The sequence below is a fragment of the Spermophilus citellus genome, assembly GCF_964194105.1.
Source record: "Spermophilus citellus genome assembly, chromosome: 5".
Taxonomy (NCBI): Eukaryota; Metazoa; Chordata; class Mammalia; order Rodentia; family Sciuridae; genus Spermophilus; species Spermophilus citellus.
The window spans coordinates 110022671-110039366 of NC_138186.1; the positions used below are offsets into that span (position 1 = coordinate 110022671).

At 32.5% G+C, this 16696-nt stretch overlaps 1 protein-coding gene across 1 annotated transcript in view; it reads left to right on the top strand.

Annotated features, from left to right (window-relative positions):
* The window catches only part of GRIK2 (glutamate ionotropic receptor kainate type subunit 2), a 673243-nt gene that overhangs the window by 390702 nt on the left and 265845 nt on the right, over positions 1-16696 (top strand). The window contains exon 10 of the mRNA XM_081296468.1: positions 2576-2689. Within this exon, the coding sequence (XP_081152594.1) occupies positions 2576-2689 (114 nt within the window). The remainder of the gene's footprint in view (positions 1-2575; positions 2690-16696) is intronic.

Here is a 16696-nt window from a genome sequence, read left to right on the forward strand (position 1 = left end):
ATATGGATAAGCTTATGTTGATGAGAACTTTGCATATTTAGGTAGAATGAATAAATAATACCTGCTAGATCAATATCACATTAAAATAATTTAATTTATGTACAAAGGTTTAATGTAAAAGGTAAATTAATAGTTTTCTTTTCTTTGAAGAAAAGAAGTTGTGTAGCAAGTTAGGGTAGTATGGAAGGCAAACTTCATCATTGCTAACTCCCAGGTTTGAGAGCATGAGGAAAAAGAACTACTGATTTCATAAAGAAGCTATAGAAGTAAAAAATGCATGTATAGAATATTTCATCCATCAATGATTGAGTACACTTTCTTCTCAGCAGCACAAGGATCCTTATATAATATAGACCATGTTATGCAAGCTATCACGTATGTTGGCATGCAACTGCAATATTACCTTAATATATTTTTGATATTTTTATGTTTTTGCATTTTACTTGATTAGACTTGTTTGATTGTTATCAACTTTTAGCTATATTAGTTCTTCTCTATTTGATATATTTCTGTTCCTACTCTTATTTTTCCTTTCTACTTCTTAATTTGAAAATAATTTGTTTCTCTAGCTTCTTTATGACACAAGTACTTTAGTTATAAATGTTCATCTAAGTATTGTTTCATTGTAGAGATCTCATATTTTAATCTCTTATTATCAATTAGTTCAAAACATTTTATATGTACTTGTATTTTCTTCCTTGACCTGTGAGATATTAATAAATGTGCCATTTAATTTTGAAGTAGTTGACATTTAGGAGTGAGGTTCTATGCATCTTAAAGTGGTTGAAATCATGTAATAAATCATGCAGGAAATACAGTCTGCATGATTTTAAATTTAAAAAATAATGGAAATGGAAATGCCTTTTATATTGATTGGATTGGTTACATACATGTCAAAACATGTCAAAGCTGATCAAATTACAAAAAAAAGTGCTAGGAATGTAATCAATGGTAAAGTACCCCTGGATTCAATTGCCAGTACCAAAATTTAAAAAAAAATTAAAAACTACGTTTGCCATGGGCTGGGGATGTGGCTCAAGCAGTAGCGCGCTCGCCTGGCATGCATTCGGCTGGGGGATGAACCTGGGGTACTCTAGATACATTCTCAACACTTTTTATTTTGTTTTAATACAGGGTCTTACTGCATTGCCCAGATTGGCCTTGAACTTGAGACGCCTATCTTAGATTGTGGAGTAGCTGGGATTATGAGCATGTGCCACCATGCCTGGCAAAACTCACAATTTTAAGGTGAACACTCTGGTGGCATTTAATACAGTCATAATGTGAAACCACCAGCTCTATCTAGTTACGAACATTTCCACCAACCCCCAAAGAAATTCTTTATGTATTAAGAAGGTGCTTCCTATTCTTGCCTTCTCAAACTATCATAAACATCTAACATCAATGGAACTATAAAAATTTTAAAACACTATTGATTTCACATCTTTCTTTGTCTCTGTTCTCCTTTGATGATGACTGTTGTTGTAGGATAGGGCAACAGTGTAGGTGCCATATGACCCACAATTTATGCATTCCATGGTATCCTCTACTTATATGTGTCTTTGCAGAGGATAGTCTCTGCATCTTAGATGCTGGATCACTGGGTATGAAATTCCTACATACAAAGTGTATGTGGTTGGGCGAGGTGGTGCACACATGTTATCCCAGCTACTTGAGCTGACGAAGAAGGAGGATTGCAAGTTTGAAGTCTGTCTTGACTGCTTAGGAAGAGCCTTTCTCAAAATAAAAACTATAAAGGTCTAGGGATGTAGCTTAGTGGTACAGCATTCCTAAATTCAATCTCCAGCATTTGAGAGAGAGAGAGAGAGAGAGAGAGAGAGAGAGAGAGAGAGAGAGAGAGAGAGAGAAGGAAAAGAAGGAAAGAAGAAAAGGAGTATATGCCCTATTCTATCAAAAAAATAATAGTTCAATTAAAATTCATATTAAAGAGAATGCAGGAGTAAGTATTGATGAGTTATCTAGATGAGACTGCTGCAATCTCCTTTTTCTGAGAGTATTTTATAAGCTGCAAAGGTATGTTTTTAAAAATTCCAAAGATAAATCTGGGTATGACCTTGTCCTACTGGGGGTAGTCGAGAATACTAGTTAATTTCTTCCTTACTAGTTAATTCCTGCCTTTACCTATTAATTTATTCTGGATCCTTAGGTTTTTTTACTCTGTCTTTTAGCTTTTTCCCTAATATGGAATGCTATCTTTATAAAGTGAATGTGATAGATCCATTATAATAAAAGATATACCCTATTCATGAGTTTTAGCCAGCTGTCAAGGTATCATCAAGTGTGGTTTATCTTGGTGAATGAAAGTTTGAATGGAAAATTAAGCTCCCACACCGACTGTAGCAGTGCAGTGGATCATTTTGTTCTTTAATGTCACACTTCACTGGACACACTTCACAGAGCAGTGAATCATGCTTAAAACAAGCAGCTTTACTTTAACGACAGGAGATAATGCAGCAAAGGTGAATAATAAGTGTTAGCAGTCTTAACTTTCTCTGCAGTTCTCTCTCTCAGGTGCCTGATGGACAATTTACAAAGTATATTTGCTATTTTATAGATTGGAACTTGGGATCCAGCCAGTGGCCTGAATATGACAGAAAGTCAAAAGGGAAAACCAGCTAACATCACAGATTCCTTATCTAATCGTTCTTTGATTGTTACCACAATTTTGGTAAGTATTTGTTTTTCCATTATTTGTAGATAAATCTACATACATATGGAAGTGGAGAGACTAGTAATGAACAGAATGCAATCTATCTTATAGTTATTTATTAATTACTGTGTAACATACAAGTCAATGTTAATATAGTTTTATTTTGTTAATCTTCAATGATATAAATTACATTAATGTTTGGGATGTTTAATACTGATTTAAAATACAGCTTCATATATTATTGGGAATCTAAATTTTTACAAAGTAAATTATTGAAGAATTATCAATTATCAATGTTAATATTTGAAAATACAGACATGCAAATATAATTAAATGAGGAGTAAAACATGAACTTTATTTCTGCTTATTTCCTGCAAATTTATTTCAAGGGACATAGCATTTATTTTTCAGTATTTTCCCCCATATAATTATTCCTTAACCTTGTTTTCAGTCTGGAGAATAACTTTACTAATCTCTCTAGTGAAATCAAATGGCAAATGCTTTTTAAGCCACAAATATTTTCACCATCAACCTAATTAAGTGAATGTCGATCAGCTAGATAATTTTACTTCACTTATAATTGTATATTTTAATAAGATCACACAGTAATGGTCATTTATGCAATTCATAATAAGGAATTTTAATTTTAGGGTGAACAAAGAGCTTTTCTATTATTTAGTCAGCATGTTTGTTTCCCCAGTTAGTAATAAGAAGATGAGGTTAGCGTCTGGAGCAACCCGCTATAAACATTAGCATGTATATAATTTCTAAATTTGATTTACAGTGGCATATCAAGCCAGGAGGAATTCATATGCTTGTCCTTTTATTAACTAAAAAAGGATATCAAAGCTGTAGACAAATCAAAACAAAATAAATTTCATTAAAAGCTTCTGATAATGAAAGCAAAGCTAGTAATCTTGAAATGACAGAGATAGAAGTCATGAGATTTTCAAATAGCTCCCTTGCTAAGGACCTCAGAATACTTGCTTCCTATATATCATATTCAAACTTCCAAGGCCCTTTTTAACTGAATTTGACATCTCCCTTTCTTTTCAAAGATAACTGATACACCCAACAATCCAGCCCTGTTCTTCAGTCAAAATGTTCTCACAAGGCAATAGCACATCCTTTTTCTTGTCCATCAACTGGTACATTCTTGATTTCATTACCTCCTTCTTGTACCTATGCAGTAATCATAAAATTAACCCTCTGCTTATTGCCTTACCCTTTCCAGTGCATCCTAGTCCTCTCTGTAAAAAATTAATTCTGTCATTTCCCTTCTTACTTGATTATACATTATAATCTTATGTGCTTAAGAACCATTAAAAAGCCCCCAAATTTCATCCTTGATATTCAAAACCTTCTATAGTCTTGTCCCAACTTGTATCTTCATTTTCCTTATAGGAGATCAGTGTTTAACTGAGGTGGGACAATCTGTTGGCCTACTGCTATGATTATGTAGGCACATTATTCTTTCTCTGCTATGTTCCTATCCAGTTCTGAGCTATTATAGTATTTGGCAGTAATATATATGATTTAGAATTAATATTTTGCTATTTAACTATTTCTTGCATACATTATTTCCACCAAACATCATTAAAATATCATTAGAGAAATAAGATTTGACTGTCTTCTGTTTTTATGCCACATGTGCCTTCAGTGTTTTCAGAATAAGGAATGTTGTACAGAGAACATCTGTATCCCTTAATAGTCTCTATTTTTTTCTGTGTTCTTCCGTAAACAACCAAATTCCCAAATATATCATTTATTGCATACCTCCAAATATGTGCTTGATTCTTCTTTATTTCTGTTATGTAAATGTTCTTTATATTTCCAGACTCATTTCAAATGAGATCCATGTCATGAAACTCTTTGATCTCTTCTTTAGTTGACTGTGTGACAGGGAGTGTAGGATAATGCTTTACCTGTTAATATTTCATTGTGGCACTTACCATGCATTTTTTATTTTAGAAAATTTATGCATGTCTGTGTCTCTATTTGGCATGTAAGCTGTACAAGGGTCAATAATCAAATTTCATACTTTTTTGATTTCTTGGTTTAAGAGAAAAGTATCTTAGTCATAGAAATCACTCAGTAAATATTTATCAAATTAAATTCTGAATGCTATTTAATTAAATGAAAAATTAAAGGAAATAAACAACCTTTAAATGACTATATTTAAATATTTTCAATTGTGTAGGTTATTACAGTTTCCTAATACAAACGAAACAAGTGATTAATATTACTCATGTAGTTTCTGAGTCTTGCTTAGTTATTCAGGATTGTTTTGTAAATTGTTATATTCAGATATTCTTCTCAACCATAAGCAATTTTACTTCTATCTTTAAACTAGTAGTGTTTCAGATTTATATCAGGGCCAGTCATAAAACTTTTAAAAAGTACTGGTATTCTAAACATAATTTATACTGTTTGAAATAGTATTTCTAGTCTTTGAGCCTCAGACAGCTTCATTTTTCAAGGTTCTACAGGAAATGCTAATCTGTAAATATGACTTAGAACTACTACTTAGATTATTATTCCTTGTAATTTAGTGTAAGTAAACCATTACATATATACTATGTTTACAATATATATTGTTACACACACACACACACACACACACACACGGTGTGTGTGTGTGTGTGTGTATATATATGAAGTCACTATTTTCACATCTCTTAGTTGAAAAAATTCTATTTCTTTTTCTGAATGCTCTTCTCTCCAAGTGTCCACAGTCAAGAAAAAGAACAAATTTGAAGGGATTATTTACCTTATTTATATAAACATTATGCATGTTGTAATTTATTGGTACCTCATTTATATTTTATGGAGAGATTATGATCATCTAATTAATGTTATAGTTATTTTTCCTGTTCTCTTTTGTTAAATCTTAGAGGAAAATGTGGCTTTTATGCTTAATGACATTTCTTCTAAAGTTCCTATTATGTAAAGAAGACACAAAAATAAGTTCAGCTATGATTCTTATTTAACATTTTTATAATGTATCTTAAAAACCTGTGAGATGTTGTAGAATTCAGCATTATCTGTGAAACAATCATGATAAGCCCTATTTCTCATGAACTATATTTATTCATTCATTTAATTTAATGCCCCATTCTTTTATTGAATAAACATTCATTGAATAATGATAATATGCAGACATTGTGATAAAGGCTTTATTGGATGAACAAAATAGATACTGTTTTTGCCCTATGGAACTTAGATAATGGCAAGAATTCATATGGATAATTACAAACACACACATATACACACATTCATACACACTCAGCTGTGATCAAGATATAGGAGTAAAGTGAATGATTAAATGGCTTGGTTTATAGGATGATAGTTGCACTGCTGGTCAAGAATGAAAAATTAGGACTCCCAGCAGAAGAATAGGCAGCAGAAATCCAAAATTTGGGAAAGAATTTGCAAAAGGAAAAATAAGGGAAAAGGAGAGTGATAGGCAGAGAGAATAGCATATGCTGAGTGCCCTAATGCAGGAAAGGTATTGGGAAATTTGCAAAATTAAAAGAAGAACATGATGACCAGGGCCAGTGCATTGGTGTGCTTCTCAGTTTCATCCTATATGAATATCTGCATAGGGTTCATTACCAATAATAATAACAAACATTTATTGCATGCCTTCTGTGTGCCATAGTTAAGAGTGCTACCCTTGTATTTATTTAATCTTCATAATAACCTCTTTGAGGTAAATTTCATTATTCATATCATTATACAGATGAGAAAGCTTATATCTAGACTTTCCAAGAAACTTATTCATGTTTGCCCAGCTGGAACGTGGAGTAGCAAGGTGTCCTCCAATCTGGTTAGTCACCTTGAGCTACTAGTACTGTATAAAATTTCTGTTGATTCACTATGAAAAGTCTAAAACCTATAGTTTAGAAACAAAGTAGTACCTTGATTGAGAATTAATTACTTAAAGCAATATCTCTCATCAAGAAGTCACACATATGCTAGAGAACTGTTATGTGCTTCTGGGCATACCCTAAATATCTAGAAATTCTCCTTTACAGAGGCTAGCATTTAGCCTCCTCTTATGTGGATATGTGGATTTTTAGTTTCTGTGCTTGCCTAACTTAGCATTTCAGCCTTTTAAAATCATGATCTTGAATATTCCTAGGCAAATCAAATAGTATTGGAGCTTAGGTCACTTTTTCCTCTTTAGAATTGGGATTAAGAATTGAAGTTATTTATTATATTAAAGGAAGAAGAACAAAGGGAGGAAGGAGGAGTGAACCAGGGAAGATACTGAGGAGTGAAATTTATCACACTGTGTTACATGCATTCACAAATATGCCACAATGAAACCCATTAATATTTTTAAAATTAATTTGCATCAATAAAATAACTTAAAGAAGAATTAGGGTTCTTACAATTTTTTTTCCACATCAATAATACAACCTACACCCAACACACTGTCTGCAGCACATAGTCATATTATGGAAGGAATTCGTTTTAGAAAGCACCAAGTATTTCTTTAAACGTTTAAATTTTTTAAGTTTTCATTTGGGCATTGATGGATCTTTCTGTATAATTCTACACTTAAAGCCCAGGTCTACTCATGCCCTCTCTTTAATGTTTTGTTTCCCCACATTGACTTTTCAGTCTTTGAATTTCAGTTCAAGTGTTGTTAAAATTCCTTTGTTTCTTTTGTTTAGTATTTTTAATGGAACTAAAATTATCAACTTCACAATCATATCTTCACTCCAAATACACTTTATTGTACAGCGTTTGTTGAAATATAAGTTTCTAATTGCCAAAAATAACCAAAATTCTAATTCTGAGCAAGGTAGAAAGTGCTTTAAAAGACTGACATTCTATAATGTTGCTTAATGACCTGATCCTGTCATCGTTACTGTGTAAATCTACTAGCTAGTAGTGGTATAAGATGACTAAATACTGATTAAAGTTCATAAAGGAAATGTCTGTTTTTTCTCAGAGTTCTTGATTTTCAATAGATTTTTTTCAGTCTTATCAAAATTATGTTGAGTGCTTCCCACTGTCATGCTCCTGTATAATAATTGATTTTTGTCCATCTAAAGATTACTAGCATTTAAATGCCACTGTATGTGTCTTTCCTTTCATGCTTTGGAATACACAAATAACTATGCATTGGAATTATGCATTGGTTTTTTCAGGATGCATTTATTCTCAAGGAGGTTCTTTCTTCCCAGTTGCTCAATGAATTTAACAAATGTGCCTGCACCTGCAAGTGAGTCTTTTTCCCCCCCCCCCAGCACTCTGTGTATCACAGCATCCAGTTTTCTTTTTCAGGCTTATAAAGCTTTTTTTTTTTTTTTTTTTTTGGTCACAGTCACTGACACAGAGGCTTATCTAGGAGCAAACTCCCAGGGACAATAGAAGGGTTCACAGTACAAAAGACAGAAGTGACCAAATCATCCCCTAAATGGTTCTGCAGCTTCTTCCATAATATCAACAAAAGCAGATTTCTAGGCTTCAAATCTGCCACTACAATGAGTTTTCCCTCTGATTCTTCTCCTCCCATTGTCATTGAAGGACTTTTAAGCATGCAGTTCTTAGAGAGTAGCATCATATTTGGGCTCTGAAACCCAGACACTGCAGCTTCACAAAGAAAAAACATTTTCATTCTCAGGAACCTCTACACCATTCCTAAGCTGTTTTAAACGTGTATTATGGAAATAATAAGATCAAAGTAAATTAAGAAAGATACAGTGGATATGCACATTTAAGTACTGCTTACATATTAACTTTTGACATAAGAGAGGCTTATCCAAACAGAAAGTCTTCTCAAACTCCATTTGCAGGCAGTTGTTCAAAGAAAACCAGACATTCTCTCACCACATTTTTAATTCTCTTTCAGGAATTATGCTTGCACCACATTTTTTTCCCTTTCATTCTCACTCTGTAGCTCATTTAATCTTATTTCTTATTTTCTCAGCTGGATAAATATAAAACTGTTAGTGGTAGTAGAGAAAATGGAAAGAGGAGAGAAAGAAAGCTGTGAGTTTTGATGTTATTGTGAATAAAATGAAAATATTTAAAAATCTTCATCATAGTAGCCAATTTAAAATAGAATTAACAAAGACAGATTAAGGAAGCAAAGGTGTATTTGTATGTATTTAGTAAAAAATGAGGTGTTGTTCAGTTACAAGGTTTAAAATTAAGACATAGAATTAAATTAAGACATAGAATTAAAATACATATATACTTAATTACACATCAAAACTCATGTCTTTATTTACTTTTGTCATTTTTCTCTACTACCATCAATAATTTTAAGGATATATTTGTTTGGAGATAATACTCAGTGGGATTTATTAGTGGAGTCCATTGAAAGGCATTGCACTTAAGGAAAAAAGAAAGGAAACACTGAAAAACCAGGAATGATGAATTCGGAGGATGGATAAAATGGGTCAAAAAACTACAAGACATGTTGATGAGAACCTACAGGTTAATGGTCTAGAGGCAGGGTGTTAACAATGCTAAGTGTGGTGGGGATGTTGGGAAAGGGATAATGAGCTCTGCTTAATCACCTCTGAATGAAGATGTTGGCAATAACTTTTGTGTAGACAAATCTTGATTTTTTTTCATGTGAAAGGATAGCAAATTAGATTCAGAGATGAAATGTAGTTTAGAGAGTAGCTAATAGGTGCAGTCTCCTTTCCCATCAAACCTTTTACTAGAATGGCAGTGAAATGGTACATTTGATTGATTTCAGCTTCGCTTTTTTTCTCCTCATTGTTCTCCTTCACTTGTGAATTAAGCTAATGAAAAATCAATAGTTAAAATACAAATATCAGCAGAAAGTAAGTAACAACCAAGGTCATCCATCTAACTTGATAATGCAGTCAAGAGGAGTTTTATCGTATACCAGGTTTTACTAAATGTGACAAATTTTTCTTTACACAATCATGAATGACAATCATTATGCCAAATCCTCCTTTAAACCTTTATTCCCTTAAAGTACCCTTAAGTACCCTTCCTGAAATATTTGTGAGCAACAAAACTAGCAAAACTCTTGTCCTTGTCTCTTGAAAGTTGACTTCAACTGCATTGCACAATCATTATTTCTGTAGAGTTCTGGGCAATTTTGGGTGAATAAATATTGCTTTTCAGGGAGAAAGATACTCTTTCCACATTCCCAAATCCCAGATTTTCTACAGTTATCAAGTAAAAAAAGAAATTTTCCTAGAATGATAGTTATGGGCAACAAAGACTTAACCTTTTTTTATATAAATTATGCATATTCTCTGAAATTTACTCTTTTAGAAGGAGGTAAATACAGTTTGTGGCAACTAAAAATAAAATTATGCCACATAGTTTCTAAAGGATTTTTGTGTATGTTGAAGAATCATTCACAAAAAAGATTGCCTTTGCTTAATAGACTTGCAAAAAATAAAGAGTATTTTTCTAGTTTGCCTCAGAGCATACTTGAATTTTGTACCAAATGACCTTTAAAAAGTAAAAGGTAAATAATAAATAGAGTTTGTGAGAATCTTATTGAAGTAAAATACTGCTGTACAGCCCTGCCGTAGGATTAGGTTGTTTAAAACTTAAACCCCAGATTATGATAGTTACTAATTTTCTGCCCAGATTGTCCATGTAAGTTGCCTTTTTAGTAGTGTCTTGAGATACTGCATTGCGGTTTGTCCTGCAGGCAAGAGAACAGTACATGAGCCCATGTGGAGACTCTTCATCAGTAGTTTTTGAGTCTCAGAAATCAGTCTTCCTTAGTATGACTTTTTCCTGTAAATGTTGAGCTGTCCTAATGGTGGCTGGGAAGCATTTTCACTTGTTCCTTGGGGTATGTTCACTTCCCATTGTGGTAACCTATAGTGCACCATGGGTTTTTGATGTTAATGCTAATTAGTGATGGCAGAATTCAAATATTAGGAGTCATGGTGAATAAAAGCAAATTGAAAGTCCGGGATTCAGACAATTCCAGGAATGACAGAATTCAAATCTTAGGAGTCATGGTGAATAAAAGCAAATTGAAAGGCCAGGATTCAGACAATTCCAGGCCTGCTCTTCGCTCTACAGTAGTAAAAGCACATTATTTGTTGCAATGACTGAGGTCAAAAAGTAACAAAAAAGAAATAATAGTGTTCCATGATTGGAGAATAACAATCAACTGTTGTGATCATTTGTACTTAATCATGGCCTCTCCTTCTCATTGGCCGTTTCTCATGACTACACACTGGAAATTTATTCTGGGTGCATATAGTTTAGTTTCTGTCCCCCTCCACCCCCAGCATTTAAGACATGATGAATTGTTGAGATGCAATTAGAACATTAGTAAACTTATTATCAACTGATTCCCTTAAATATAATCCTTCAAATACAACTCCTTTCCCTTTTTGAGACCAAAGCTTTCCTACATATATTTATAAAACTTCCTTAATATAGCTTAGTGAAAAATAGCAGTGAAGACTGTTTCAGAATGGCTCAAATATAATTTAAACCAGTGATGGTGTTTATTAAGAGAAATGAATTGAAATTATAAGCATGGAAAAGCATATGGTCCTGGATAGTATACAAAGTTATAAAACCCGAAAGGGAGTAAGATTGATAAAATCCTGTTATGTGCATATATGAATATAGCATAATGAATCCTGCTACAGTGAATTATTATAATATACCAAAAATGCATTTAATGAAAAATTATAAAAACCATTATCATCTATCTTTTCAAATGTTATTGATGCTGGACTCATTAATCTTATTAGGTTTAAAAGCAGCATTTGCAAATAATGCAAATAAATGTCTTATAAGTGAATAATTTATCTATAATGTAACAATTTTTAGTTCTGCATTTTCTTTAAAAGAATTTATTAAACATGATTAAATAAATTAGCACTTGAATATGTTTTGTGTCCTAATACTGATAAATATAAAATTATTTTCTTAATTATTTTCCATTAATGAGATTCATAATTTCAGTCATGCTCTTAATCAAAAAATGACTAAGAATAAAGTCTTAAAAATCCCTATAAAACTTTTCATGAAATTTTCTTAAATAATAAGGAATAATACATATTTTTGAAGCACTTTAGGACAAGTATAAGAAAAATTATGTTTTGAGCAAATAAAATAAAAAGTCTTTAGAAATTACCACATGGAAATATTGACTCTTGAATTGTGCTTGGAGGTGTTTGACCATGACTTGGCTCCTTGTTTGACAGATGGCCTGGCAGCCTGTGCCACCTGTCAAGTTGAAGAGGAGGGATGGACCAATTACTTAAGAAAAGCCACTTAGGATGTTCTAAAGTCATATCTAAGGAAAAATGGAAGTTTAAAAAATAAAATGAAATTTTATTTTATGAAGATCCTTGTTTTCTGTTTTAACCTGCACTCTATTTTTCATCTTTATTCTTCAGTAGTAGTGCTTCTTTTTATAAACTCTGATACTAGTTTTAGAGTAGAAATACTTAGTGTTATCCATAAATATATAATCAAAGTATTTCCAGATGTTCAAAATTGTAGGTATCCTCATTGATAAGTAAAAGATCTCCTTTTGACTTTCCAATACAATTCTCATATTCGAGAAAAACAGCATGAAACAATATTAAAATATAGTGATATTGTAAACTAAGATTAAAAGGAACTTGTATACTATAATTTTAGAGATGCACTAAATAAAATTTATGGAAACTGATTGAACTTTACTCACTGAACCTGTTTTACTAATTTAACAATATTTTATAATGAACTATGCCAATAGATTTATGCTTAATAAGATCTTTTTTCTTAGTTTTCTAAATACTAGTATTAGTTCTAGTTGAAAAATATGGAACTGCTACATTTTGTTTGCTTTTTTGGATTTAGGTATATTCAGTAGTAATTGCTCCATAGTGATACTAAATTTAGCCTTTTTTGTTGTTGTTTTGTTTTTCATATCAAGTTTACCTTCATTATAAAAACAGAAACTGGTTTCAAAGTATTTGCTATGCACAAAAGTAGCCTATATATCATGGGATAATTTGTTTATATTAGGCTAAAAAAATACCACAGTATTTAGGCTTTGGGAGGGGGTGTCTGGAAAAACATCCTTAAAAACTTTTATAAATTTATTTTATGATTAGCATCTTATTTTATATTTATGAGTCAATTTTACATTGTGCATTAATGTCTAATAGTGATGTGTAACATTGATGTACAAGTTTGATTAAACTTATTAGCATAGCTTTTCAAATAATGTTACCATAGAAATGTTATGATTTCTGTATACTGAGTTCATTTCTCATATAAATTCTGTGTGTTTTAAAAAAATCTCTTTTTTGAAATTGTTTCACCAAAAAGTCTTATTTATTATTGTTATTTTACTAAAAGACTCATTTTTTTCTCACTCATATCTAGAAGTAAAGATATTGCTTTTATATTCATTGAGAGGTGGGCAAGATGGAGCATGCCTGTAATCCCAGTGGCTCAGGAGACTGAGACAGGAGGATCATGGGTTCTAGGCCAGCCTCAGCAACTTAGTGAAGCCCTGAGAAACTTAAGGAGAACCTTTCTCAAAATAATAAGGGCTGGGGATGTTGTTCAGTGTTTAAGTACCACTTGGTTCAACCTTTTACATAAATAGATAGATAGATAGATAGATAGATAGATAGATGATAGATAGATAGATAGAAAAACAAGTAAGTCAAGGCATGTAGAATAATGGCCACTAGTGATCAGGAAGGATAAAAACAAGCATCAGTAGAAGAAAGTTGGGTAAATTCTGTCCACATACAAGTTGAAATAAGTTATAGTATTGTACCACATAGGAGAGTGGTTACATTTCACAAAAAATTTATTATAAATTTTATCAAAAAATATGTAGAAAAAAGTTCTGATTTAAGTGCTCCATTTATTTTTATTTTAATTATTTAATAATAAAATTAAAGAAAAAGGTACAAGGCTCAAGATAGTAGAAGCGTTAGGCAACAATACCTTATCTTCTCCCAGCAAAGAGGGTAGGCAGCAAATGAAAAGCAGAATTGAGAGATGGGTGACTCCTTATTGCATGGTCTGAGACCCGGAGAGACTTGAAGATAGGGCAACAGAATAGAAAATAAATGCAGAATGCCCTGACCCTTCCACCTTCAAAGAAGGGTGGATAAGGGGGGAATGTCATTCTCTCAAGATCACTCACTTAAAATCAGTTGGAAAGACAGACAAAACTTTAAGCGCATTGGTAACAGAAAACTCCATATAAAGCTGAATTTTTCTGTGACAAACATGCTTTGAAGATACTTTTAATGAATAAATAAAAAGTAGCATAGCTGATAGTTAGCAGAGTGATTTGAGTCTTTACTTGACTGCTACCAATACTTTTTTCCCTTTTGTTCAGGAAGAACATAGTTTGCTAATTTCCTTTCATTGGCAAATGGAATGGTATGCTGACTAGATTATACACTTCTTTAGTTTTCCAATATTCTCCTTTTAAAACAGTTGTGGGTTTTTGTATAATTTATGTTATTTTCTGGTTAGTTGGTTTTATTGTCTCCTATATAAATCTTTAAAACTATGTATCCCTTTGTTTTTGTGAAGTATTTTGATATATTTATTTGAAGCCAGGATTGGTCTATATAAGGATTATAGGATTTTTATTTGTTTATATCAAACCATTTGCCAGTTTTCTATAAAAATATTAATTCAGATTCAAATGCTTTTATCAAACTTTAAAAAACTCCTCTCAGTATAGGCAGAAGTACCATGCTACCCATGAATTCCTTCTATCTCTTTGGAAGCCACATGTTCTGCTACAACCTGGCCTTGTTGTCTTCTAAACTTGAGTGTAGCTGGCATTCTAGGCCTCTCCTTCACCAAAGTGCTGTAACTTCTCTTTGTCTGTCTCCTGTACTGAAGGCCCATTTCCTGGTGAGCTCTTTCTCTTTTTAAAAGTACTGATGTTTTAGTCAGCTTTTGCACTGCTGTGATTAAAGGACCCGACCAGAACAACTGTAGAAGAGGAAAAGTTTATTTGAGGGCTCAAAGTTTCAGAGTTCTCATTGCATTGACAGCCAGCCCCATTCCTCTGAGCTTGAGTTGAGGCTGAACATCATGGTGGAAGAGTGTGGTACAGGGAAGCAGCTCACATGATGATCAGAAAAGCAGAGACTCCACTCTGACAGATACAAAATTTATACCCTAAGGCCCCGTCCCCCAGGGACCCACTTCCTCCAGTCAAATCCTACCTACCTTCAGTTCAGTTCACCTTTAATTAATCCCATGAGAGGATTAATTTGATGATTGGATTAAGGCTATTATAATTTGATAATTTCTCCTCTAAACCTTCTTGCATTGTCTCACATATGAGCTTTTGGGGGATATCTCAAATCCAAACTGTAACAACTGGAGATGAAATCCAAGGCTAACATATTTTAGACAAGTATTCTATTGCTGAGCTTTTTTCCTGGCCCTTCCTGGATCTTACGTTTGCAATTTTTCTGAATTATCCTCTCATTTTTTTTTTTTAAACAATACAGTCTGTAATAGCATCCTGAGAAAGATTTCAGGAAGATAAAAATGTTAGACCTTATATTTCAAAAAGCCTTGCCTTCTATAAGTTGAATTCTTTGGAAAACATTGCTCCATTGTGTCTCTCGCTCTTGGAGTTGTAAGATGTCATTTAGCTTCCTGAACTTTTGTATGTGTCCTGTATTTTCTTTCTTATGGATGGTTTCAAGATTCTCTCTTTATTCTTAAAGCTTGGGAATTTCACCAAGTATATGCTCCTGAAAATAGTTTGGATTTTATTTTTATTTTTTTGGCATACTTTTTGTTATTTTTTGAAGTGTGGGGGAGTTTTAAATATTAATTATATTGAACAGTCAAGATGTGTGCTTCCCAGTATGGTAGCTACTAGGCATAAGTTGCTATTGAACATTTGAAATATGTTTAAACTGAAATGAGATATCTGTAAGTGCAAAATAAATACTAGCTTTCAACCATGTCATTTAAAAAATGTAAAATATTCCAATCTTATATTTATTACATGTTAAAATGATAACATTTTGATTATCTTAGTTTAAATAAAATATACTGTTAAAACTAACTTCACCTGCTAATTTATTTTTAAACATGGTTACTAGAAAGTATTAGATTGTATGTGTGGATCTTAATTGTGGCTTGTTGCATTATATTTCTGTTCAACAGCATTGATCTAGAATCTCAGTAGGCATATTCAGTTTGGAAACTCATGTTCTTTAGTTCTGAGATGCTTTCTTTTTTTTTTTTTGTTTTTGTATTCCTGATGTATTTATTTTTTAATATTTATTTTTTGGTTGTAGGTGGACACAATACCTTTATTTATTTTTATGTGGTGCTGAGGATCAAACCCAGGGCCTAGGAGGCACCAGGGGAGCACTCTACCCCTGAGCCACAACCCCAGCCCCTTATTTATTTATTTTTTTCATGTTTTTTTTTTGATTCATTATAGTTGTGCATAATGATGAGATGTGTTATTACATATTTGTACATGTATACAATATAATAGCATAATTTGGCCAATATCACTCCCCAGAATTTCCCCCTCTATTTATACCTCCCAACCTTTAGTCCCTTTATTAATCTTTTCTTACAAAAGCCTTTTATTATCATAAGAACCCCCCCCACATTTATTTTTTTCCTCTCTAGCTTCCACATATGAGAGAAAACACATGAAATTTGACTTCTGTGTTTGACTTATTTAGCTTAACATAATTGTGTTTAGTTCCATTTGTTTTCTTGAAAATGGCGTGATTTCAGTTTTCTTTATGACTGAATGTAGACCACATTTTCTTTATCCATTCATCCATCGATATACACTTAAGCTGGTTCCATAGTTCGGCTATTGTGAATTATATTGCTATAAACCTGAGTGTGCATGTATCACTGTAGTATGATGACTTTAATTCTTCAGAATAAATACTCAGGAGTGATATAGCCAGGTCATATGGACTTTTAGTGTCTAGTTATTTCAGGAACATCCATACTGATTTCTGTAGTGGTTGTGCAAATTTACAACCCACTAACAATATAAAGTGTTCCTTTTTC